At 40.9% G+C, this 25,854-nt stretch overlaps 1 protein-coding gene across 1 annotated transcript in view; it reads right to left on the reverse strand.

Annotated features, from left to right (window-relative positions):
* Positions 1-3,574: 3,574 nt before the first annotated feature.
* The window catches only part of LOC135206214 (programmed cell death 6-interacting protein-like), a 33,093-nt gene continuing 10,813 nt past the window's right edge, over positions 3,575-25,854 (reverse strand). Inside the window, exons 2-11 of the mRNA XM_064237556.1 lie at positions 24,407-24,525; positions 23,202-23,329; positions 22,647-22,800; positions 22,077-22,255; positions 21,393-21,581; positions 20,703-21,020; positions 19,976-20,169; positions 17,485-17,683; positions 16,525-16,677; positions 3,575-6,376 (exon numbers count right to left, since the gene is read on the reverse strand). Of these exons, the coding sequence (XP_064093626.1) occupies positions 5,624-6,376; positions 16,525-16,677; positions 17,485-17,683; positions 19,976-20,169; positions 20,703-21,020; positions 21,393-21,581; positions 22,077-22,255; positions 22,647-22,800; positions 23,202-23,329; positions 24,407-24,525 (2,386 nt within the window). The 3' untranslated portion in view covers positions 3,575-5,623. The remainder of the gene's footprint in view (positions 6,377-16,524; positions 16,678-17,484; positions 17,684-19,975; positions 20,170-20,702; positions 21,021-21,392; positions 21,582-22,076; positions 22,256-22,646; positions 22,801-23,201; positions 23,330-24,406; positions 24,526-25,854) is intronic.

Raw genomic sequence — 25,854 nt, forward strand, 5'->3', positions numbered from 1 at the left:
CAGAGAATCTTTGTCTGGGAACATTTCACGATAAATGAAATGGAAGCTACTGTAAGATTAATGAGTTTGTTTTAAAAAAAATCAAGCAGGAAACATTATACAGTACTATCATTTTTTGAATCTCTGGTTCACATCTCATTATCCTATAAGGATGTGTAGGTTTTTGCTATGTCATCAACATGCATTACAGTATATGATTTTTCTCATGTGACAGTGACTAAAATGTATGGGTTACTACAGGTTTTTACTCTACTGGGATACATATTCCAAACCCTACCAGCTTCCTCAGATAGGCATGATGGTTTCAAATAGTCGTTCTAATACTGGCTACTATCCATAGATGGGGCAGTTCTACTTTAGGTTTACAGCTAAACAACAAACCTATGAACTACCCCTATAAGCTTTTGGCTCTTAATTCCTCACAAAAATGTACACAATGTTTTCAGATTGCATAAGCATGGGGTTGGGAACTAATGAAGATTATCCATTAATATAACTTAAGCATATTACCATAGCAAAAAACACGAGCATTTTTTATTTTGAGGCTGCTGTACAACCACCTAACCTAAATATCAAATGATAATGCAACAGAGCATCAAATTTAGTTCACATATAGTTTTGGGCCATCTTGTCTCCTACCACAACGAGGAGCAGACAACATATCCTGGAAATGTTTCTGAATCCTACTTTTACCCTTATCCCTGAAATAGGTTTATAGTAACCTGTCATCAAGACATTAACCCTCTCTCAAACTGAATAGTATCTTCTCCACTAACAAGGTATGAATATCTTATGAAAAATCCACTTAGTTAAGAGCCAATATGCATAGTACATAACATAGCAGATTAACTTCTCATTGCAATGATAGCTACGTGTATCAGTGATATAACAAATTAAATGATTTCCCAAAAATATGCCCAGAAGTCAACGCTTTACATAAAAAAAGTTGCAGAAACAGCCTCGAGTCTAAAAATAGTTCCCATCATGACATTCTTTAACAACTTTACACTGTACACTTTATAACAATGCACTTAACATTAATCATATACAACGAAGCACATACATACAGCTGAACTTCTGTTGGCTTTTCACAACAAACTAAAAACAAGGCACAAACTAAGATCATCATCACAAGCAATTTAGATCCAAATTTACAGCTGGTCACAAAATCAAGCAAAAATGGTAGCAACCTTCAAAACATCGTCAAGAAAAAGGAAGATCACTTGACAAAAAGTACTTGAAAAGGCACACAAGATGACATAAGAAGTCATACATAAAAAGGCAAAGGGCAAGACAGAAAGGGAAAATTATCACATTAAAATAAGCAAACGGTGCACTATAGCACAATCTATTACCAACAAATATGATTAAGAAAAGCTGAAAATGGCTCCTTGGCAAACAAAAGTCTGACCTGACTTGGATCCTGAATGAAGATCAATAACGTTGGCTATATAAAAACAGTAGTAGTCAGTTCAAAATTGTCAGCTGAGGAAAGATTCAGTCATCTCCTCTAGCCAAAGCTTCTCCAGTCCCCAGCATCATAGATTACCACCTATTTATATTTTTTTCTGCTAAATAAATTAAAAGATCAGAAAATTTATCAAATCACTTCATCAGGTATATGGCTTACATAATCAATATAATACTTATACCAAGAAAAAGCACAAAAAAAACTTTACACAAAACCTAGCTATGTTAACATTGTAACCAGAATTTTCCATTATCTTCATGCATACTTAAAATCTTTGAGACAAAACTTTTGAACTGCAAGTTATTAGATCAAATTCTTACTATTAAAGACAAACCTCAAGTAACCAAAACTGGTTTGATTGACCATCTATGCTCGAAATTAAAAGACTGACCACATACATACTTCACTCATGGCAGAATTTCCAAAAGCACAGTATAAGGTCAGTCTGTCTAGATTAGTTTGTCCAATAAGAAGTAAAGGGTAAAGTTGACGTAAAATTTGCATGATGTAAAAAAAAAATGCATGTATCCAGACAATACTATCTAAACTTTTAAGAGTAAAATTTTAGAAAATAGAAAAATTTCCCTTAGTAGTAAATTTCTGATTACTTAAAGCTTTGATAAAAATACTGCATTGTCATTGTTTTTGCTACATTTCCAATTCAATATGAGGGGTCACAAATACTGTCAAGTAGCTTGATATCACAAATGGAACATTTCGTAACAACTAGAATTGTTTTTCATCATGTAGTTTAATGAATCCAGATATAAGAGATTATAATCTGAATAAAAGTACAGGACACTGTCAAACATAATACAACTCTATATATCTCATAACTTTATAAATTCAAAATGTTGAGAACTGACAAAATTTCCCTCTAGGAAATGCATCAAAACTTGCCATTTGTGGTTGGCTTACATCACACCAGACACAAAAAAAAAAAAAAAAAAAAAAACAAGTCTGATTGTTCATTTATTGTAAATAATATATTTTCTGCCTTTCAGGATTTGGTTTGTGTGAGAAATTCATCAAATACCTTCACGATAAACAAATAAAACCAATTCAATGGAAGGCAAAATTACTTAAATATTTGCTCTTTAAAGTGCACAAACCCACAATTCGAAAGTGGATATACTGCATTTGGGTTTTAATGCTACTACAGCATTAGATTCATGATTCTAAAGTTTGCCACTTTTAAGCCATTCACAGGAATGAGTGTTTGATCTATTCAGGAGAAGCATGAGACAAATAGGCCTTAGAAAAATAAAATGAAGTAAATATGATGTTCACAAGCAGATGCCAAGGAGCAGCGAACAAGTGAGGAAAGTGGGCGCTTCTTATTACTTTGTGGGAAGTAAAATAATCTACTAAGTAATGTGTTTTTCTAAAGTACTTTACAGTAACTTTTTGTATGAGGCACTTTCTGGGATCAATTTTTATCTTGTCAGCAATGAGCCACAATGAAACCTGAATCATTGTGACAGTACTGTGAAAATAACTGCATATTCTATGTATGAACCCAACCACTTAATACTGAATATCCTTCAGGAGTGTTGCATACAAACATACCCTTCAGACCAGCTTGAACATTCTTTATGTATCCTATAGCCTTTCTTCCAATTCATGCAGTATGCAGCTTTTCTTACCAACAAAAAACTGCACTTGCAAGTTTCACTCTCCAAAAATTTTTTGAAAAATCCTCAAGTTTATCAGTGGATTCTAATGCTAGCAAATTCCTTTCCAGGTTAGCTCTGAAAACTTTAGAAAATGGTCATTTTACACTAATGAATTCATTACTGTGTGATTAAGCTCTACCTTTGATACTTTGAATCAAAGTAACACAGTAAAAAATATGCTTGAAAACACTGTAAAGGTAAATAAGCTCATTACATTAATCAAATTAAATAAATTGAAAATTTTCTTGCAACTGAAATCTGAAATTTATATTCATACTGTTAAACCAAAAATTTCCCTCAGGCCATATTTACAGTATAATATTCTAAGATTCTATGTTTCAACCAAAAGAAACATGGGAAGGTTACAAACATTTTAACCATATCTTTTAAAACAATACACAAAATGTATAAAAAAGAAGTTATGTAATGTATTTTATGATTTATTGAAAAATTAATTCATTTTTTGTCACAGACAACAGGATTTTGTGAGGAAACATCACAGACACTTATTACACTACTATATCACGTTGGTAAATTTGTGTAAAGAAAAATGTGCCATGATCCTCATTGAATATTTTCATCATCAACATTTCATTCTTAACACTAACATAGTTTCATACATTTTTCACGTTACTAACTCCTAATATTTCAACTCTTTACCATTTATGAACAAAAGAAAATATACTGTAATTCAATAAAGTTCTCTGATATGATATATCATTTACCTGTATCAAGACTACAGTTGCTTTCTGTATATATTATACAAAAATTTGCACAAGGGGAATAAAAATTCCGTTTCTTAACTCACTAGGGCAAGGAAATAAATTGCCAATACTGTACTGCATATACATTAACAAGACACAGATTTCAAAAAATAAGGCAGCCTGTAATATATATTACAATCATATACATTTGTTTTTGTATTATTAAACTAAAATGCAAGTAAATTCTTTTGGTACACCCATTCAAACCTCCAGTTGTAATTAAATACTATGGTCATTTAAATATTGCAACAATTAGCAATTACAAAATGATTATTAATTGAAAAAAATATTTTAGAGCAATAAAAGTTCCATAACTAAAGTTTAAGTTTATTTCATGCAATAAAAGTCACCCTCTTTCCAAATTGTGTAATATATTTTTAAAAAAGAACACTGACAACCCTTGAGACCTAACAAGAATGTTTCAATATCTTCAATACTATAGTTACTCATTCTCTACAGTACACTGCTATGGTTTACTCAAATTAAAAAAACAACACATAAATCAAAGTATATCAACTCAACACTGATCAGAGGACATACTAGCATACTTGGCTCAGCCAACAGTTCCACATAATGTTAAAAAATAATATTTGGCTATGATATATCTTGGTAATAAAAGAATAGTTTCACTAATGAGACTTCTTTCCTCAAATCTGTATTCAATGCACGACAAATCCAGCAAACTCATCTCAACCTCATGACATATTCATTCAACTTTCAACTTGAAGGAATCTAGTCGAGAGAAATTCTGTAAATTTACATCCCAAATCCTATGTGTGAATGACTGCCTTTAGTGCAATGGTCAGTATCTGTGCATATCTCCCACAGTTATTAAGCTTTTTAACTGTTATAAGGCAAAACTTTAGGAGCTACTTGAGAATACCCTTCTTAATGCCTTTAAAAACTAAGGCTTCTCTGCAAAAACCAACTTTGCTTCATAGGTCCCTTTACTGGCTTAATAATGAATTTTATATCTAAATTAAATAAGAAGACCCACAAAAGGCCACGGTAAAATTCAACATATGCATATTATTCTTTGAAGCTGGAACACCACTGTACAAACAAGAGAAAAAGTTCTCCAATTATTACAAATCAATCATTACCAATAGCCAACAGCTAGAAGCAGACACCATTGGATATATGTACCATGTATCAACTATTATTTCATGATCTTTGCCTAGACCTGGACAGATTTTGTTAAAAATGAGAACCAAAAGCTACCCTAAGCTACAGGAAGGTTATGGTTTGACACCTTTAGCAACCTGTGCAGTCTTTTATACAGGATATCTAAGTATAAGACTCTGAAGTGCATAAGAAATTCATACTACCTCCTAAATCTAGTAATAATCTTTCATTCAGAATACAGAAGGAGAATAATTATCTAGTTATGATCTAATGTCATATAATCACAAGCATGCTCATACAAACACATTATGGCATTTTGCAAAACACACTGGAAATGCAAAACTGTATAAAAATGGCTAAATAATAAAATGTACTATAAACAGCAACAAGTAAAATCATGATGTGGGCTACAATACATCATATTAGCAAGAAAAAAAAAGAAAAAAAGAAAAAAACAGCACCCTCATTCTTCCTCCAAGATTACTTCTGCATAAATGACAAAGTATGCAACTACTTGGTCTATACAACTAGCAATAATTGTAACAAAAGTACTTCTGCAACTAATGCTTCAAGAGCAATCTGTACCTTTACTGACGGGGCCACTGTTGCTGCTGAGGAACTTGGGGCTGTGGGGGGTAGGGGTACGAAGAATATGGTTGCTGAGGATAAGGAGGGGCAGCATAGCCACCTGGATACGCACCAGGCTGCTGTGGTTGCTGGAAGTATGGGTTATATCCTTGTGGCATAGGTGTATACACAGGATAACTCTGGTAAACATATCCCTGTGGAGTTGGCATTGAAGTTGGGTTAATGGGATAAGGAAGTGCTCCAGGTTGAGGTGCTCCATATACAGGTGGTGCTCCTGGAGCCGCTGATGCCGGAGGAGCCTGCGCTGCTGGTGGTGCTGACTGTGGTGGAATCTGAGGAGCACCCTGGTAAGGATTAACAGCAGGTGGAGGTGGACGCTGGGGTGGGATTTTCGGTGTGGTTTGGGCGGATTCTTGATGGTGTGCAGGTGGATTAGGTGCCGAACCTACATTTTGATTGGCTAGTCCCTGAGTTAAGTCTTTCATCAGTTCTTCCTTCTCTGTGCGACGAGCAAAACAGAAGTCATTTATTTTACTCTGGAAATTAACTAACAATTGCGTCAAATCATTGTAGAACTTGGCTCCCTCAGTGAGGTTACTACGCAACTCATTGAAATTATCGTAGGCAGAAGCCAATTTCTTGAGCATGTCTTCTCGCTCCCCACCAACACCAGATGAGGCTTGGCTGAATTCTTGATGAGCTTCCTGAATGCTACCAACCAAACTTTCTTGACGTTCTACACTTTCTTTTACCTGTGAAGTAAAAACAAAAAATAACTTTACTGTCTCAAATAATTATCTACCACCTGCCATGCTCCTCTACTCCTCAAGCTCACTTTTCCACACAAATGAATGATTTAGCCATAGTAGAAGTTTTATTTTTAAAAAAAACTGAAGGTTTTTCTCAAGTCTGTCTGCCTTCAAACATAAACCATGGTGGTTTTTCTGGTACAACTATGCTAAGAACTCATGCTACATGACTGCATAGAATTTTGTTCAAAATTCACCAACTGGCAACCTAACATGCTCCATATTTATCTATTATTTAAATACAAAAACACAATTATTGCATACAATATGTTTCATAAGAGTAAAATCTGTCATATATTTCAAAACTGTAAGAAAATATCAAATGCTGCCAAATTTTGAAAAAAACACTTGTGAAACATTTTCAAAACTTGTTCACTCATCATCAAACCTCAGTTCAAATGTTAAAAAGAAAAAAAAAATTGTTACAACAATAATATTGCTTCCAATGCAACCATAAAATCTGAAATAGTCCTGTTTGACTGTTTTTATGCCTCAATGATGAAAAAATATAAATAAGTAAATAAAAAGTGACGCAACCCTAGAGTGGCGGTGCAACAGGAACCACCTGGTTTAGCATAAGTCTACAAGTAAGGACAGTAAAATTATCTCGAAACCATTTGTTTTCTATTTGTTAGAGGAATATTTGGGTTTTCATAAAAATAGATTTATCCAGTTATACTTCTTAACCACTTCAAAAATTATGGCTTACTAGCAAATCTTTGCCTATACCATTAGTCTTTGGTTAAAGCCAAGATTTTGTGTTCCTAGGCCTAGGTGTAGTAGATTTCTTTACTTTACACTTAACAATCACATCTCTATATTAACAATTTCTTGCCAGAAACTATATGAAGTTATCTGCACATTATTACACTTCAAGTTACCTTATGAATGAATAAACTACATACACCAAAGCAAGCAGAAGGACTTTTAAGGAAATCATATTTTAAGCCCGTTAAAAAACAAGCGTTCCATAGGCCCTGACTAATAGATGTTTCGATTAATAGCCATCTTCTCCATATAATTAAAATTACCATCTTCAAAGAACAAATGATTTCTATAAATATATTCTTAGTAAAAGAGATTACATCTCAAAGGCTTAGATTATTTTTTTTTTAGGCCTATAAATCATTTTAAAATATACAGGCAGCTCGAACAAAGCCTAAAACTTCAACATTCAAAGAAACTTGTTGTAATCCATATTCTTTTCTTGAAAATGTTGATACAGCTGTTGAGATTATTAGACCTACTACTATAATGCTATAGATGCAGTTATGTTGACCAGCCCAAGGAGCATGTTAAGCGTACTGTCACTGACGAAACTACTAACCTTATCGCACCGTCTTTGAGCTGAGCAATAAAAACACACACACAAAAAATTCAAATCACACAGATTATGAATTATACCAATGCATAAAAGGATATTTACATAACCATACGGAAAATGACGACAGCTGTGAATTCGCAAGGTTGTCTATATATACGACAATAAAATAAAATAAAATTTAACACTACTTGGAAACGTTACGTTGAGTTCAAGATTCTGGATGATACATAAAAAATTATGTTGCGTCAGATTTGAGCATAACTGTAGTAACCAAATGGTTTACATGTTCCCAAGAGATCAGCTCAAGATGGGTCATGCCTTGAGTGTTGGTGAAGAACTTCGTGTGATTATTTCTATTTGAAACAAAAGTAATAAGCTACAGTCATGTATAAAATTAAACAATAAACAGTGGATTTCATTTACCTTCCATATGTGATGTCTGTGGGAAGAGTAGGCTAGCCCATAAAATGACAATTTGTCTAAAATTGCATTTTTCCTAACTATACAAACCTGAGGTCCTTTTACAATAGGAAGGTACTAGCGGCAGCTGGATAGGTCGTAAGCTTTCGAACAAGGGGTTCGGTAGTAACTGCTTGTCCGACAGGCGCGCGCGCGCGACTGGGAGGTAAACAAATCACTTTTGCTTTTGGCCCAAGCAAAAACTGCAGAGTGTGAGGGGTGGCATGAGGTGGGGCTATGTGTAAAAGGACCTCAGGTTTGTATAGTTAGGAAAAATGCAATTTTAGACAAATTGTCATTTGTTCCGACACGGCATACAAACCTTCGGTCCTTTACAATAGAAAAGAAGACTCACTTCTTGGTGGGAGGAATCTGAGTCTTTTGTGAACAGACTGGTGTTCGCCCAACCTTGGAAGCCTCCCTGGTCGTAAGAGCGAGGGAGGGATCCAAGCCTCTGTCCGATTGATCGGGGTGTGCACCGCAGGATCAATGGTCAGACCTCTGGACCGAGTACTAAGAGAGAGGCATGCGTATCTCTTCGTACCAGCAATGTAAGAACTTGTTCCTGTACAGGAGCAAATATAAAGTCATGGGTTTGACTCTTGTAGGCATCCATTCTTCCCCCCCTTGTAGAAGGAAGTGGTGGATATTCTGCTCCTATCCCTAGTGAAAGGGATAGGATGGGGCTCTGTCATATAGCTCACTGCATCTCGTCCTCATCCAGCGTAGTGACGACCGTGGCCCTCTGCCCACAGGTAGAGGAGGAGGAAAAGATGGGAAGAGAGAGCCAGTCACTCACTCACTCACACATCCATCCACACAGTCACACCAGGACTCGATGCTGTTCAGCCTGCGAGGGTCTGGGTTAGCTACACAACTTGTTGAGCAGCCACCACGGGTCCCAAGGAAAAGGTATCCAAGGACCTGTGGGCAATATCCCGAAGGTGTAGAAGGACGTAAAGGTAGTCTGGTTAGCCCAGACCCCTGCCTTCAGGACCTGCGCCACGGAGAAGTTCTTACGAAAACGCCAACGAGGGGCAATACTTCTGACTTCGTGAGCTCTCGGACGGGCACGAACGGATGTCGTCACTACCATCAGCCTCATACGCCTCCTGATGACCTCACGCAGCCAGAATGAAAGAGTGTTCTTGGATACTTCTTTCTTGGTGACCCCGGTGCTAACGAAGAGGCGTCGACACTCAGGCCTGAGGTGTCGAGTCCTCTTCAGATAGCGCCGTAGCGCCCTCACAGGACAAAGCAGCATCTCATCCGCATCATTATCGGTGAAGTCCAATAGGGAGGGAATCGTGAATGACTCGAACCTGTCATCAGGGATCCGACGGTTCCTGAAGTCTTTCGCAACGAAGTTCGGGACGAAATCGGAGCGTCACAGATCCCCATCCCCTGGAGTGGTCGTACATCATAGGAAAGACCATGAAGTTCCCCTACTCTCTTCGCCGATGCCAGGGCCAGCAAGAAGAGGGTCTTGAGGGTCAGATCCCTGTCTGACGACTCTCGGAGTGGCTCGAACGGCGTTCGAGTCAGACTCCTAAGGACGAGGGAGTCACATCCCACGCAGGGGGGCCTGAGTTCCCTGGGTGGGCAAGACCTTTCGAAGCTCCTCATAAGCAAGGAGATCTCGAACGAGTTCGAGATGTCCAATCCCCTCAGTTTCAGGACGAGCGCCATGGCGGCTTCTGTATCCTTTGACTGTGGGGACTGAGAGGAGCTTCTCTCGGCGAAGAAAAACGAGGAAATCCGCTACCTGCTAAAGAGTGGGCTCTGAGAGGAGAAAGACCCGTCTACGACACCAACCACAGAAGACGGCCCACTTCCCCTGGTACACAGCTGCAGAGGACTGACGGACGTTTCCAGCCATCTCTGTTGCTGCGCTACGAGAAAAGCCTCTCGTTCGCAAGAGATGGTGGATAACAGCCAGCCGTGAAGACGTAGAGACTGGACTGCTCGGTGGTACCGCTCGACGTGTGGCTGGGCGAGAAGGTTGTGCCAAGGGGGAATCTCTCTCGGTTCTCCTGCGAGAAGAGCCAGCAGGTCCAGATACCAAATGGCCTGTCGGGCCAATTTGGGAGCCACCAGAATCATCCTGAGATTCGGGGTGACCAGTGCTCGACTGTTCACCTTGCGAATCAGGCTGAACGGGGGAAAGGCATAGGCGAAGAGGTTGTCCCACGGGTGTTGAAGAGCGTCCTCTGCAGCTGCCCATGGGTCCGGCACGGCCCGAGAAGAACACCTGGAGCTTCCTGTTGTGCCGGGTGGCGAACAGATCCACGACTGGTCGCCCCACAGGTCGAAGAGCCTTTCCGCCACGTCCTGGTGTAGAGACCATTCGGTTCCTATCCCCACCTGATTCCCGGACGGCTGAAGCGTGTCTGCTACTACATTCTCTTCCCTGAATGTAGCGTGCCGACAGCTCTATTAGTGTGCCTCGGCCCACTCGTGCACCTGCCGAGTCAACTGGTACAACGGGTAGAGACACTAGTCCCCCGTTTGTTGACGTAAGCCACCACCGTGGTGTTGTCGCACATCAACACCACTGAGTGTCCCATCAAGCAGTCCTGAAACTCTTGGAGAGCGAGGAACGCTGCCTTGAGTTCCAGTACATTGATGTGAAGGTGCTTGTCGTTCTCGTCCCACACTCCTGAAGTCAGCAACTCCTCCAGGTGTGCGCCCCATCCCTCGGTCGATGCGTCTGAGAACAGCTGCATGTCCGGGGGGGAGTGCGCAGGGGCACTCCTCTTAAGAGGTTCCTGTCGTCCAGCCACCAGGCTAGGTCCTGCCTCACCTCCTGTGTCAGTGACACTGGAAAGCTTGGGGGATCCGTCGCCTGTGACCAACTCTCCTTTAGTCTCCACTGAAGAGACCGCAGGTGAAGACGCCCGTGAGGGACTAACTTCTCGAGTGACGACAGGTGTCCGATCACGACTTGCCATCGCTGAGCTGCCTGTTCCTGCCGAGACAGGAACTGGTTGGCTGCCTCCCTGAATCTGCTGATCCGCGAGTCTGCGGGGAAGACTCGCCCTGCTACCGTGTCGATCAGCATACCCAGGTACTTCATCCTCTGCTTGGGCTCGAGATCGGACTTTTCGAAGTTCACAACGATCCCCAGATCGCGACAGAACTCGAGCAGTCGATCCCTGTCCTGTAGCAACTGCGAGCGGGGAGCTCGCCAGACTAACCAATCGTCGAGATACCTCATAGACGTATCCCGTGCGAATGGGCCCAAGCAGACACCAGAGTGAACACTCGCGTGAACACCTGTGGGGCGGTTGAGAGACCGAAGCAAAGTGCCCTGAACTGGTACACCGTCCCGTCGAGGATGAAGCGGAGGTACTTTCTGGAGGACTGATGAATGGGTATTTGGAAATACGCATCCTTCAGTCCACTGAAAGCATGAAATCGTTCTCCCTGATGGAGTCGAGCACTGAGCGTGCCGTCTCCATCGTGAACCGGGTCTGGCGAACAAACCGGTTCAGGGGAGAGAGATCTATCACCGGGCGCCAGCCTCCCGTAGACTTTTCCACCAGGAAGAGTCGACTGTAAAAGCCCCCCGGTGACTGATCCGTGACGATTTCTACAGCTCTCTTGATCAGCATGGTCTTGATCTCCTGTCTCAGTGCTACGTCCTTCGATGACCCTGGAACGTACGACTGCTGTTGGACCGGGTTGGAGGTGAGGGGTGGCCGAGATTCGAAGGGTAATAGATATCCCTCCCGAAGGACATCTACAATCCAGGTCTCGGCGCCGTGCGCTGCCAAGTTGCCCAATGGCTGGCCAGGCACCCCCCCACACCCCCTTCCGGCAGCAGGTGAGGGGGAACGCCGTCCCTAGCGTTTCCCCCCTTTCTTCGACTTCTTCCCAGAGCCTCCACGGGAGGAGGAGGGCTGGGAGGAGGGCTGGTTACGGCTCCCCTTGCCAGAAGTCGAAGAAGACAGAGTCATTCCCGGGGCTTCGACGCAGCTACCGTCTTAGCCACCGAGGAAGCGCTAGCCGAGCTCTTAGACTTGGCCGCAGTCCGAGGCTGCCCAGAAGCCTTCGAGACCGCCTGGTGAACCAGCCGGTCACTGTCGTCAGTGCGCCGTCTGTCCACCGCAGCGTCCACCATCTCTCCTGGGAAGAGAGACGTGGAACTCCGTAAAGGTCCGTTGCGAAGTCCCAACGCCGCTTCACGCCCAGCCGCCCTGGAAACCCGAGTTAAGGACAGCGTCCCTTCGTCGGGAGAACCAGGTTGGCCCACAGGTTCACCGTCTGGTGGGCAAGGAAGGAGATGGCTCTTCCCCCAGACTGGCAAAGTCTCCTGAAGGCCAAGTCATCTTCGGGAGAAATTCCCCCGGAGTTGGCTGCGACCTTAGATACTGTGAGGGGACCACAGATCTAGCCAGGAGACGGCCTGGAAAGCTGCCATGGCGGTAGATTCCAGGCCGAGTGCCTCTTGCTGCGAGAACCACAGGTTCTCGGACAGGAGCTGCTGCAGAGACACACCCGGAGTTAGCCTGGCTAACTCCGGGTTCACCTGTTTGGGCGGCATCGGGTCTTCAGATGGCACGTAAAAACGCCGCGTCGCAGCAGAGGAGGTGGAAGCAGCTTGCTCGACCTGCCAGGACTTGAGCGCAAACCGTCTTGTCCGGAGACAAGCGATTCAACCTGGTCCAGCACTGAGTCGCAAGCTCAGAACGGGGCAAACCCACCGTCGGTCTGGGTTCCCTCTTCGGGCCCCAGAACGACTCGAGCCGGGACGTGGGCTCGGATGGTGGGAGCGGCGATCCTTCCGCGAGGTCGTTGTGCTGACGAATCAGCGCAATAACCTCGGCAAAGTTCCTCTGGATCTCAGGAGTGACTGCGTCCTGCGGAGTCGGACCGTCCAGTCCCTCAAACAGGAGCACCTCCCGAGACCCTCCTCCCTCAAGGAGAGGAGCAGCGACAGACCCCTCTCGGTCTCCTCCAACCACCTGTGCGTACGACCTGGCTGGTCCGAGAACCGAGCCTGGTACGTACGACGACGTGGTGGGATCCTGAAGGGCGCACCCCTCACGATCACTCCTCAATACCTCGCCCCTCCCGGTGTAACCCGAGGAGGTTGAAGGTATGGGAGAGGAAGACCTGACGCTCCCTCCTCGCTCGCTGGCAGAACCAGCGGGCTTGGAAGACTGCAGGCGATCGCCAACCCGCGGTGGCGATCGAGCTGCAGACCTAGTCGAGCCGTCTCGCTGTGGAGAACGGCTGGACCGAGAACCAGCTGGCCCCCGGTCTCGTGTGTCATAGGTGCCTGGTGCTGGTCCCGTGCCCCTACCCGATCTTCTCTGTGAGAGCGACGGTCAGGCGACCGGCGAGCTCCACTGTCACGGTGAGACGGTTGGTATCCCTCACGGAAATCTTTACGTATGGGATTTACATCCGCTAGTTCGTGCGTCAGTTCGCTGGTACCAGCCGTGGCTGGTGCCGGGGAACGGGGGGACCTCTTCCCAGCCTTAGCCCGTGGCCGGTCATGGACCGTCACGTCCGCCCGGGTAGCCAGCTGCTCGCGCGAGAGCGAGAGCTGGTCTGGTGAGAGTCGCGTGAGCGGCTGTCACCAGTCTTCCGCTCCGTGCCGTGAACCTGACGCTGAGCGGACTCAGAGGTCTGGTTCCTGGCTGCACGGTTGCTGGTAGGCGGACCGTACACTCGGTACCTCTCTCGCGAACGAGCGGCCGAGACGGACCCTGCTGCTGTGGCCGAACCACTGACAGCAGGTGAGGAAGTGCCGGTGTTAGCCAGCACTCCTCTGGTCCCCGTAGTCTTCTTCCTTGCGGAAGAAGAGACGGGTCCTGCCCCCGAAGGAGCAGGGTGACCAGCGAAGAAACCCCCCGTCTCACCAGAGCGAGACGGGCCCTTAGAAGTTCCCGAAGGAGACTTCTAGGGGGGGGGGGAGGGGGGGGGGGGGGGAGGCGACCTTCTTCTTCTTCGGCGGGGGAGCCTTAGGAAGAAGAAGGGGAAGAGGCGGACAGACGACGACGTACGACGAAGAAGACGATGAAGACGCGACGACAACTTCCTCCTCTTCTTCTTCTTCTTCGTCAACCTTCTCAGGATCCGACGTCAGATCTGTCATCCAGGACGGAGCCGGGGCTGCTGTTGCCGAAGCAACAGGGCCCGGACGCACCTGTCCGAACAGATCAGCATCGGGAGCAGCGGCGCCAGGAACAGGAACAACATCAGCAGGTGCAGGCATCACAGGAACGGCAGACGAGACAGCAGGAGCAGGTACAGGAACGGCAGCAGTGGTCACGGCAGGTACGGCAGACTGTGTAGGCGGTCCAGATGGGCGGACCAGCGGCACAGACATCCTAGGTACCGGTGGGAGGTCCAGGGGCGAGCTCTTCGGGCACACGAAGTCGGTCGCGGCAGCACGGCAAACCCAGGCTGGCGGCATCCACACTCCCCCGAGTTACGGCGACTGGCCCTGCACCGATGTAGTGGGTGTCACAGAGACCGCGTGCTGGGTGTACACCAGGTGAGGAGGTGAAGCGTAGCCGGGTGTTGTAAGGGTCGTGGTGGTGGTCGTGACCGTTGCATGGGTGACCGCCACGGCGCCAGCGAGATGGTAGAGCAGCCCCTGGACACTCGGCACGCCCTGCAACCCCAACGATGCCCACACCTGTCCGAGGTCATCCTTCGCGGCAACCGCACCTGAGGAGGCAAAAGTCGGGTGATTAGGGGGATCCTCTACCCGCTCGCGCGAAGACGAACGGATAGAGGACCCAGAGTACAACTGGACGTCAGGGTATCTAGCGCCCTCCTCCACACTCGACAAGTCAGGAGAAGAGAAGGACCTAGACACCCCCCCCGAAGGGGAAGGCGCGAGACATGGAAGTTGAGCGGGGGGCAGGAAAGAAGACGAAGTGTCCGTCACCAAAGGAGTCGCGGGAGAGCTTTCCGACGACTCCTTTGCAGGCCTTCGCTTCTTCCTGCCCTCATACAAAGTCCACTGCACCTCCGACCAATCATTACAAACATCACAAGGCCTCGGCTCGGGTGCATTCGCGCCCCCGACACCGAGCACACAAAATAGATGGTCTATCGCCGGGAAAGAGCGGAACTTCCCGCATTTACGCCCTTCGGTACCCGGGCATAGTCTCCGTGGGGTAGCGAGGCGAGGAGATTCCATCATAAACAAATTAGGTGAATTAATATGAAAAGAGAGAATGATTGTACTTACAAAGAACTCTTTCATACACAACACAACCAATACTTAAGAAAGCAAACGACGAGAAGCGGGCAGAGAGCGTCGAACACACACGTCCACTCGCTGTGAGGCCGAAAGCAAAAGTGATTTGTTTACCTCCCAGTCGCGCGCGCGCGCCTGTCGGACAAGCAGTTAACTACCGAACCCCTTGTTCGAAAGCTTACGACCTATCCAGCTGCCGCTAGTACCTTCCTATTGTAAAAGGACCGAAGGTTTGTATGCCGTGTCGGAACAAAGTTTTTTTTCAGTGAGTCAGGACACTGATATTAGGATCTGCTGTTCTAATATTTATCACTTTAGTAGTCTTCCAAAAGACCACTAGTGATATTCATTAGTATTTTATGATACGGGTGGGTTATGCTTCTAATTAAGCTTTAATAGATGAATTATTTTTTGAGCCAGAATAACAAAATGGTTTACGACATTAACTGAAAACAAATCATGTTTAGTAATCTTCTACCAGCAGTTAAAATTTGCTGAACATATTATAAAACAATATCTTACATCAAAAAGAGAAGGCCTCTCTTTTCCAAATGAATACACAAAACAGAATTAAACAAGACTGTTCCTTTCCCTTTTGTCTGGGACCAAGCTGCATAGACACCAAACTCTTCCCACAAACTCCTACAATAAAAGGGGGCAAATTCACTGGACTATTTCCCAATTCAATTCTATTTCTATAAATGATAATAGCCCTTATATTACTGGCAGTTTCATGTCAAAACACACATACGACATAATTATTGCCTAGCTAGGCTGGTTTACATTTTGGATTCTTTGCACATCCTAGAATAGGTTATATTCATTAAGCGCAGCAAAATATACCACAGCCAACAGAAGTCAGGTAGTACTTGGGCTTACCTAATAGGCATTTGTTTTTATATTCAGCAACAGATGAAGCACGAGATGCTTGGATATATTCCATTTATGAAAGTGAAGGTTCATATCCCCATAGGAACAAAATATCACTATTACTTTTGTTGTTATCATTTGTAAAGTAACAAGCCAATTGAGATGTACTACTGTACAAGGTCAAAAGCCTAACACAAAAGGAGAACTGTGACTCACCTGCTTCTGAAGAGGTCCAAAGACGCGTCCCAAACTTTCTGTTGATATGGCAGCCTCACTGATGGTTCCTTCTTGAGCCAAGGCAGAGAGGAAAACTTCCTTCATATCTACAGTTGCGCTCTTCAATTCACACTCGATAGCATCTCTCTCAGCCTACATGAAACCAAATAACAAATAATGACTTTTGCCAGTACAGTTGACCACTGGTATTCGTGGAGGATGCATATCAGAAACCCCCTCATATTTAAATTCTGAGAATATTTGACACCCCTCTAAAAACCACTTATAACTCCCAATTTTGAAAGTTCAAAAAATTAAAATAAAATAAAATATAAAAATAAAAATCTAAAAATTCTTATACCCGAGTATTTTAATAGTTAATAAAAAATGCATTTAGTCACAAAAATTTATGAAAACACAGTAATTAGTGAACATTTCTCTGTGAAAAATACTGCGAATATGCAAATTTCCCGCAAAAATGTATATACAATATACTTTCCACAGAAAAATCCACGGATAGGAGGGGGTCCACAGTAAAGTACCAAAATACCACTAGACATGATTCTAAACAAAAACATTTGTGAACACACACAACTCTATATCAAATTTCAACTGAATACAATTATAATGTAAAAACCCAACTACAGGTTGGATATTCTAGTTATTATTGCTAACACTGCTATGAAACAGCATGGGCTAGTAACATTAAACACAAAATTACTAAAACACTGCAATATATCATCATAGAGAGGAATAATGACTGGCCAATGAAGAAGAAAACTGGATTTTGTAGACCCAACACATTTTCAAAGATTAAAATTCCACATTTCAAAAATACAGCTTAAGAATGAGTGAGCTTATGTCAAATCTGTTTCAATTTATTGAGAAGAAAATATTCCATATCTCAAAACAACAAATACTGTATTACTATAGTTCGGAGAGAGAGGGAGAGAGAATTACCTTCAGTGTTTCTACATCTTCCATGAGTTGTTTGAGCTTTTGTATTGCTGGATTACTGCCATTATTATTAGACCCAGCTGAAGGTAAAGCAGCTGCAAGACTAGCGGGACCACCCGAGAGAAGCTCCATCCCTTCCTTGTGGGAATCATACTTCTCGCGAATGGTACTGTCTGCATTCATGGCAGTTTCTATCACCTTCCTGAAGGAAAAAAATTGGATATTAGACTTTATGTAAAACCCTTACAACAGTCACGGATTTCATGTGACATGTTAACATTGAAGAATGTACCGGATAAAACCAATTTATTTAACAGAGGTTACAACTTCCTCTTCTACACTGCAAACTATTGTAAACTGTTGTAGATAATACTATCTGCATATTGTAAACTGTTGTAGATAATACTATCTGGATATTGTGAACTGTTGCAGATCGCAGATCAAACTACCTGCATATTGTAAACTTGCAGACAAAACTATCTGTCTCTTCAACTGAACAACTGTTAATTTACATCATTTACTCCCAAGCTTTTAATATGTTGCATAAAAAATACCACTTTCAATTTCAGTAGCTACTTGAAAAAGATCTTAACTTTGTGTGTCCTTCACATCTAATTTAAGTTACAGTCATTAATAAGAATCAATGTTTTCCCAATATCAATTACAAACACCACCCTACTTACGAACATTCAACTTTCAAACATTCAGTTACAAACAAATGGGATCGCAAATTATAATTGTGTTCAGACCATTTACTTTTGCCACTTGTAAGTTCAAAATTTTGCTTTGCGTGCCTATTCTGTACATGCAGTACTGTATGCACAGTGTTTTAGGATCACACCACACACAGCACTAGTATATTGATTTTATATTATACTGTACTTAAATAGGAATGAACAGTACAGTAACCAACTTACAAATAATTAAACATACAAACGGCCGTCCAAAACATAACTCGTTTGTAAGTAGGGTGGTCTGAGCAGATACAATTAGAACATAAGAAAACATGGAACATCCAACATATACGTAATCAAGTTCGTGTGAATAAAATTTTAAGAATACAATCACTTTACCTTGGACTTTTTAGGATTCTTAACTTGATGTGAAAACTGATTAAATATTCACTTGGATTATGAGTTACTGAATTATTTTGCTTTTGAGAAAAACCTATTGTTCACACAGTTCTAAATAATGTTACAGCTCATATCTATTTTTGTTATTGTAATGTTTAAAACAAAATTCACTGGGAATGTTGTACCAGCCCAAGAAGTCTACTTAAGACTCAGAGGTCTGGAAAAACTAACCCCTATTAATAATAATAATAACTGGGAATGTTGTAAATTTAGGCTCCATACAATGCATAACATTATTTGTAACTCCAGCAGTAAACACAGAGGTTGGAAAACAAAAGCTTTAAACTTAAATGCAATATTAACTTTGCTTCTGCATGATAACCAATTAAATAATTCTGAAAAATCAGATGAAACGATAGCGTACAAAACAAAGTAGCCACAAGCATGAAAAGAACTAAAATTTTACCAATCATCTGTGGAGAGATTAGAAAGATACATGGCAATGTTTAACTTATAAATTTTTCCAGTAAAACTATAAATTACAATATATATATTAGAACTTTCACAAACCTACATTTGAACAGCTAGTGACAATGCAATAAACTATTAAGTCCAGCTTAAAACCTACTTTAAACACCACTAATATATTATCTATGTAACTTACACGATGAACAAAGCTATGAGATACGAATACAAATCAATGGATCAATAGCCAAATTTCCCAATATCTGTTCATCCTAACAAAAAACAATATATATATTGTGGTAATTCAAACATTCCCACTGATGATTAAATGGATGGATGGGAAAAGCCCTAGACAAATTAAAAATACCAAGTCAAGACCACTTTAGTAAAATGAGCCTAATACGACTCAGTTGAGCATAAAATGCCGGTAACTACTTAACAAGGCAATCAGCAACAACTTGTCTACACAGCAGGGTCATCTCAGCTGTACTAAACAATTAAAATCATTTTAAATATTAACGTTTGCTGCCATAAGGGTTCCTGCCTACAGCCTGCCATGGACAATACATTGTGGGATTAGAGGTTCTCTTCTTTGCACTATTCCTTACATTCCAACTTCACTTTTACTTTTCCTTGGGTATAGCTTCAATTTATGTAACATTTCCTTTGTTTATTAAAAAAAAAAAAAAAAAAAAAAAAAAAGTCAGACAATAAAGGCAAGTCATAGTGTCTCATTAATGAATAAATACAGATTTAATAATAATACTGAGGATTAGTTTTTCCAGACCTCTTGAGCCTTATACAGACTCACCTCGGGCTGGTAAATACAGATTCAAAAGGATTAGCATAAACATTGCTTATTATGAAAAGTTACTTACCAATGACAATCAAATATATCCCATCACATGTCACAATCATGAGCAAATTATGACATTATCGAATCATATAAAACCCACCTGTACTTCTGTGCATTAGCCTGAAAAGTGGCGGTGAGCTTTTCAGAGGGTGTTCTCGTCCACCTTTCCTTAAACTGTGCTCTTAATTGGTTATCGGATTCTGCTTCCTCTGTAAGCTGTCGTTCACATTCCTCCAACAGTTCCTTGTTTCTTGTTAATAACTCTGGCAACTCTGTAATCATCTTATTAAGTGCCTGAAACAAACAATTAATACTTACAATTTAATGTATTCCACAAACTTCTGAGTCAGTAAGTACAATTTAATGTATTCCACAAACTTCTGAGTCAGTAAGTACATCCACTAGATTAACAAAGAAATAACACAAAGGCATGTTCAATAACCATAATACATTAACCTTTCAAACACTATACATAGTAAAATATACATGAAAAGCAGAGAAACCAAATCCTAAACTTCCAATTAATTGATATTAGTTAAATCACAGACCACTCTGGTAAACCACATCCACGATCCAGCCCCCAAGTAGCCAAGCTGATTTTTTTCAAATTCACTTGCTTTATCTCTGATGCTATTCTTCGGTTGTGATATTTTTCTTTAATCAGCCTACATAAATTAACTTTCAGTGAAAGGATGGTCTTTTTGATACCAATTTGAAAATATCTATAATTTACTGTTGTATATAAAATCATTGAAATATTTTCCTAGAATATATTCTTATAACAAATACAGTTTACACATTACCCAACTTGTGGTAAAAACACTTACATCACAACCTCCTGCCTCCATAACAGTAGTCGACTTGTCGCAGAGAGACTGCGGAACCTTTTCTCCCCCCACATCCTCGATTGCAGCTGGTAAGTTGAGGGAGGCTAGAATAGAATTGAGCAACTGTGTACTTTCACGAAGCTTCCCAATCTCAGCAGTAACGATTTCCTGCTTGCGAACATCATAAGACACTAATGCTTGCTGTACACTGACAGGGACCAAGGTTTCAAAGAGATCCATGAAACTTACGCTAAATCTCTCAGGTACTGGCGTCGCTTTTGCAACAGCAGCTTTACCAATAGCTGGCAAAGATTTAACCTAAGGAGAAAATTAATAAAATTCATAATAAATAACAGCAACAATAAATGGTTGCTCAAGGTATCATAATAAAAATAAATGTGCCTACCTTAGCAACAAGTTGTAATATAAATAAATTCTGCTTAGTGTTTTAAGTAAAGATATCTCAAACACTTATTTTGGTTGCTTGTTTACAAAGGGCTTTCATTAAGGTTTTCAACATTTATGACTTAAAACATAGCGCTTACAGTAAAAAAAAAAAAAAAAAAAAAAAAAAAAAAAAAAAAAAAAAAAAAAAAAAAAAATCTCTCCATCATTTAGGCAAATTTTCTATTACATGATAAATTGAGTTAACAAAAGAAAATCATTTACAAATTCAATCACTAAACTTACATCAGGAATTCTCTCATGATAAATAAAATCATTGTCTTTAACAGCTTCGTCAAGGGCGCGTTGTGCTCTTCCCTGATGGTCTGCAAAGAATGCCAAATCCCCTGAGCGAGTCTGTGCAGCCTTGAATAACTCCATGGCATGACGCAACCGAGCAATCTCTTCACCAACTGCCTTTTTACTATTACAAACCTGAAAATAAAACATGAGGATCTCTCATATACATCAGGAGCTAGAGATAGATTACCCATCTGCAAATTACAATGGAATGGAATACAAATTCAGGCCAAAGGCCAAGCACTGAGACCTAAGAGGTATTCAACAATGAAATGGAAATTGAGAATAAAAAGGTTTTAATGGCTTAACAGTAAAAAAAACCTCTCAGTTGCACTATGAAACAACTGTTCGGAGAGGGTGGAAAGTACAATGGAAGAAATTGAATCGGAACAAAAGTACAGTAAAAGGAATGAATGAGGTTGCAGCTAGGGGCTGAAGGGGAACTGCAAAGAAACTCAATTACTAATACCTACAGTGCACTGCAGGAGGTGCAGTGACAGCACCACCCCCTATAGGGATCTGCAAATTAGATTAAAAAACGAATGACCAAATACTGAGACCAATAACAAAGAAAGAATGTGCACAGCTCTATAACATTCAACGAAGGTGCATAATCATACTCTGACAAACCTTGCTTTGGTAGTATTCTGAAAGAGCATGGTAACCAGCTTGCTTTCCTGCCACACGGGAAATCCATTCCCGGTCCCAGAGCTGCTTCAAACTTTCCCTCTGGAGATGCTTTAAGGCATCACCAAACATTTCTTCACACTGTGCACAGAGCTTAGCAACAACCATGTCCTTCATTTGATCTGAAAGTACAATAAGGCCTAAGTGAAACTGTACATACAACACTACGTTTACAATTTTTGCCAAACAGAAATACGTATACAATTTTTGCCAAACAAAAGTACGTATACAATTTTTGCCAAAACTAAAAGTAAAAATTTCTACATTATCCACATGGCCAAAGAGTTCAAAATAAAAGCATAGCAATCCTAAGTTTATTTGCACATTACAATTGGCATCAGACATTGGTTCCAAGTCACTGCAGACTCTGAATTTATGAATAACCTCTAATAATAGAAAACAACAGTAACTTTGAAAGCATGACCTGTATTCTTAGCTACTAAAATCTGGTAACATCACAAATTAAAAATGACATATCTCAACCTACAATACACATAAATTTCAGTCACTTACCATTGATGGCTTTGACTGTCACTACTTCTTGAGCTTGAGCAAGACAAAGGGTTGCTAGAGCAGCCAAAGTATCTGGCTGAAGATCTGGAGTTGGCTCTTGTTGTACTGATCCATGAACAATCCCTTTCAAGTGATTGAAAATTCCACCAGCACTCTGAAAACATTATAATGTTAGGCACCATATAAAGCATCGCCAAACACCTTTACACTACACAGTCTTAGTAGCAGGTATTCAATAAAGCAGTTGAGCAAGACAAATCTTACACTACTTCCTGCACAATTTTGGGAACACTTCAGTCCTTAAAAATTAATGTTATTAGATCAATAACTCTAGCTAACACAATAGCAAAACAAGTCAGCGCTGCTTTAAAATGTGCTCAGTTGTCTGCATAAGACGAAGCACTCCTATGTTAATTCAATCCAAGAAAATTTTCAAAACCTACAAAAAATTAGGTCACGTTAAAACTGTCTAAGCAAAACAAAAATGCAAACGTACTAAGAACTAAATATTCACTCACATATAATCAAAACAAAGTAAAACAAACAAATTCACACCTGAAATAGCTTTGTGCTCAGCTTCAAGGCTTCATCATTGTCAGAACTCTGTGCTGCAGCAACCTGGCTCTGAAGAGCAGCAATATTGAAAAGTACGCAGACTTTCTCATAGCTAAGAGATGACACCGCTGAAATTATATAAAAGGGAAACAAATCAGAACTGAAATAATGTGTTATTAAGTTTGCTCATACCGCTGATTTAAAATCCTCAAGTCACAAAGGTGACCCAACAGTTTAATTCCTATAAATAAAAACAGCAATGTTATAAATTACAAGAAAAATTAATAAACGGTTGAAAAGAAAACAAAATTTTCTTGAAGGATTGACATCAGCAACTTTCTATGTACAATCACTTGTGACTTGAATAAAATCTTTCCCTTAAATGTATCTACCATTATATGAACTGCAATTTCTAAAATTTGGGTCATGGAGCTTAACCATGAAATATCGTTCTTTTTAATTTACCATCTCATCTTGCAGAGCAAATCTTTCCTGAGGGATTATTTCTGACTATCACTGGACAAACGCATACTTTCTGTTTCCCTAACCTATAATTAAGTACAAGGGACCAAAATAGAGAAAGGGGTTTGGGAGTGAGAAATTCAAACAAATAAGAGAACACAGCTAACAGCACTATGGAAAAGAAAAAAAAAAAAAAAAAAAAAAAAAAAAAAAAAAAAACTTGGAAAAATATTTGTTTCATGTAATTTATCTTTATCTGAAATAAAAACTGGAGAGCTATGCTGGAAGAGACCAAATGCAATAAAAAATATGGACTCTGCTATATATAACATAGTAAGGGTTAAATAAATGCAATAAGAATATAACATAGGACAAGAGAATAGGCAGACAAAATAATTCACATTTTTCCTAAGATACCAACCTACACTTTCACAGATGGAGTACTACTCAGCACACCTTGTGCTGGGTAGTAGTACTCCATCTATGAAAGCATAGTTATGTATTCTCATCAAAACAATTGCACTTTTATTGCAAAAATTCAAAGTAAAATATTAAGCTTTTCAGAGTAACGACAACCTGAAAATACAGTTCCAGTACAGAAATGGATACACAACCAGAAATACAAAATACAAGTCAGAAAAGTCTTAATTACAAAATACAAGTCATAAAGTCTTAATAAGTTAATTTTAATAAGCAATAAACTACAAAAACAGACCCTGCCTTTAAGGCAATTTAAAACTTACTGAGACTAATGCGACCGCCAAATATTGAGCCCCGATCAAAGGCATCTTTCCACTTAAATGGAATTTGTATTTCTGCAGCTGGGATCTTTGACTCCAATGCAACAATCTGGTCATAATATCTGAAAGGAAAAAACAATTACAGATTCAATCAACAACTAATAAGAAAAGCAAAAGATACAGTTTATTGACTAACAATAACCGATTACGGATACTATCATCAATCTATTACCTAGGCAGGACTATCAAGCTATCCATTGTTTTCCCTTTACTTTTCTGAGAACAAATATAACACTTTTGGGTTATAACAATAGCAAAGCACTTTAATATGCATCAGGACACATATTTCTACTAGTTCATTATACAGCATACGTACATACAAGTGATTACATGTAATAATCCGAGAAACTTGACTCACTGCATTATGGCAGTTAGCAATTGACAGTTCCATTAGGTTTCATTCAAAACTTCCTATGTATAATGAATGAACTAAAATCTTGATATTACTTGAAATAACACAGCAGCTATACAGCACATAAACAAAATACATATGACATAAATCATACAAGAGAACTTTCAATTTTCCTGCAAAAATACCAGTGTCAGGACAGAGTTTATATAACAATCTGATTCTTTTCATAACTAGAATTCCTTTCATTCCGAGATAATTTCCATCACTGCCTTGAAGAGCTGAAGCTGACAGAAAGTTGTTTCATATCTGCAATATTACCAGTTGGATAACATAGGTGTCCACAGAAAAGTTACCAACCTAGTCATAGTCTTGTTGTCAAACAAAGGGTAGGGAGATGGTCCTCAATGTGTGATTTACCACAGGTATAATAAAGCATAATTTACACTACATTCCATCAGTCAGTATTCACAACAACCTATGTCCCGTTAAATAAGAACACATTCAGCAGCTAATCATGATAACATGCTAAAGGGATAACCCCCTGTTGAACTTTGCTTCCTGTATACAACCTCCCTTAGGTGAGCAAGTCAGCCTCCAGAATGGGGGTGAGAGTCATGGTTGTTCCTACCTATCGATAACTTCCAAAATCCAACCTATACACATAGGTGTGACAAAGATGGAGAGCTTGTTGGTGGTTGAGTTGAAAATGGAAGGAAGGAAGGAAAGATTAGAAGAGTGCTGTGTACTCTGGAAAACATCATGGAGCATAATACTGTATATGAGAAGTTGTCTACCAATGGCAAGTGCAAGGAATCATGGTCAAGGCAAGCTTTACTGGTTTTCTGGCCATCGACCATTACCTCGTGAAATGCGGACTTTTACAAGTCATTCATTCCCTCTAGTCTCTTTCCACAAAACTCTTGGACTCGTTTAAATTTTATTTGCAGCACCCACTCACCCCCGCCTATAGTGCTTGTTATCTTTTACCTTTCACGTATTCTTTGGTATTCCTAAGTAGCTGTGACTTATTTTACTTCAC

Source organism: Macrobrachium nipponense, chromosome 29 (assembly GCF_015104395.2).
Source record: "Macrobrachium nipponense isolate FS-2020 chromosome 29, ASM1510439v2, whole genome shotgun sequence".
In the NCBI taxonomy this organism is placed as follows: Eukaryota; Metazoa; Arthropoda; class Malacostraca; order Decapoda; family Palaemonidae; genus Macrobrachium; species Macrobrachium nipponense.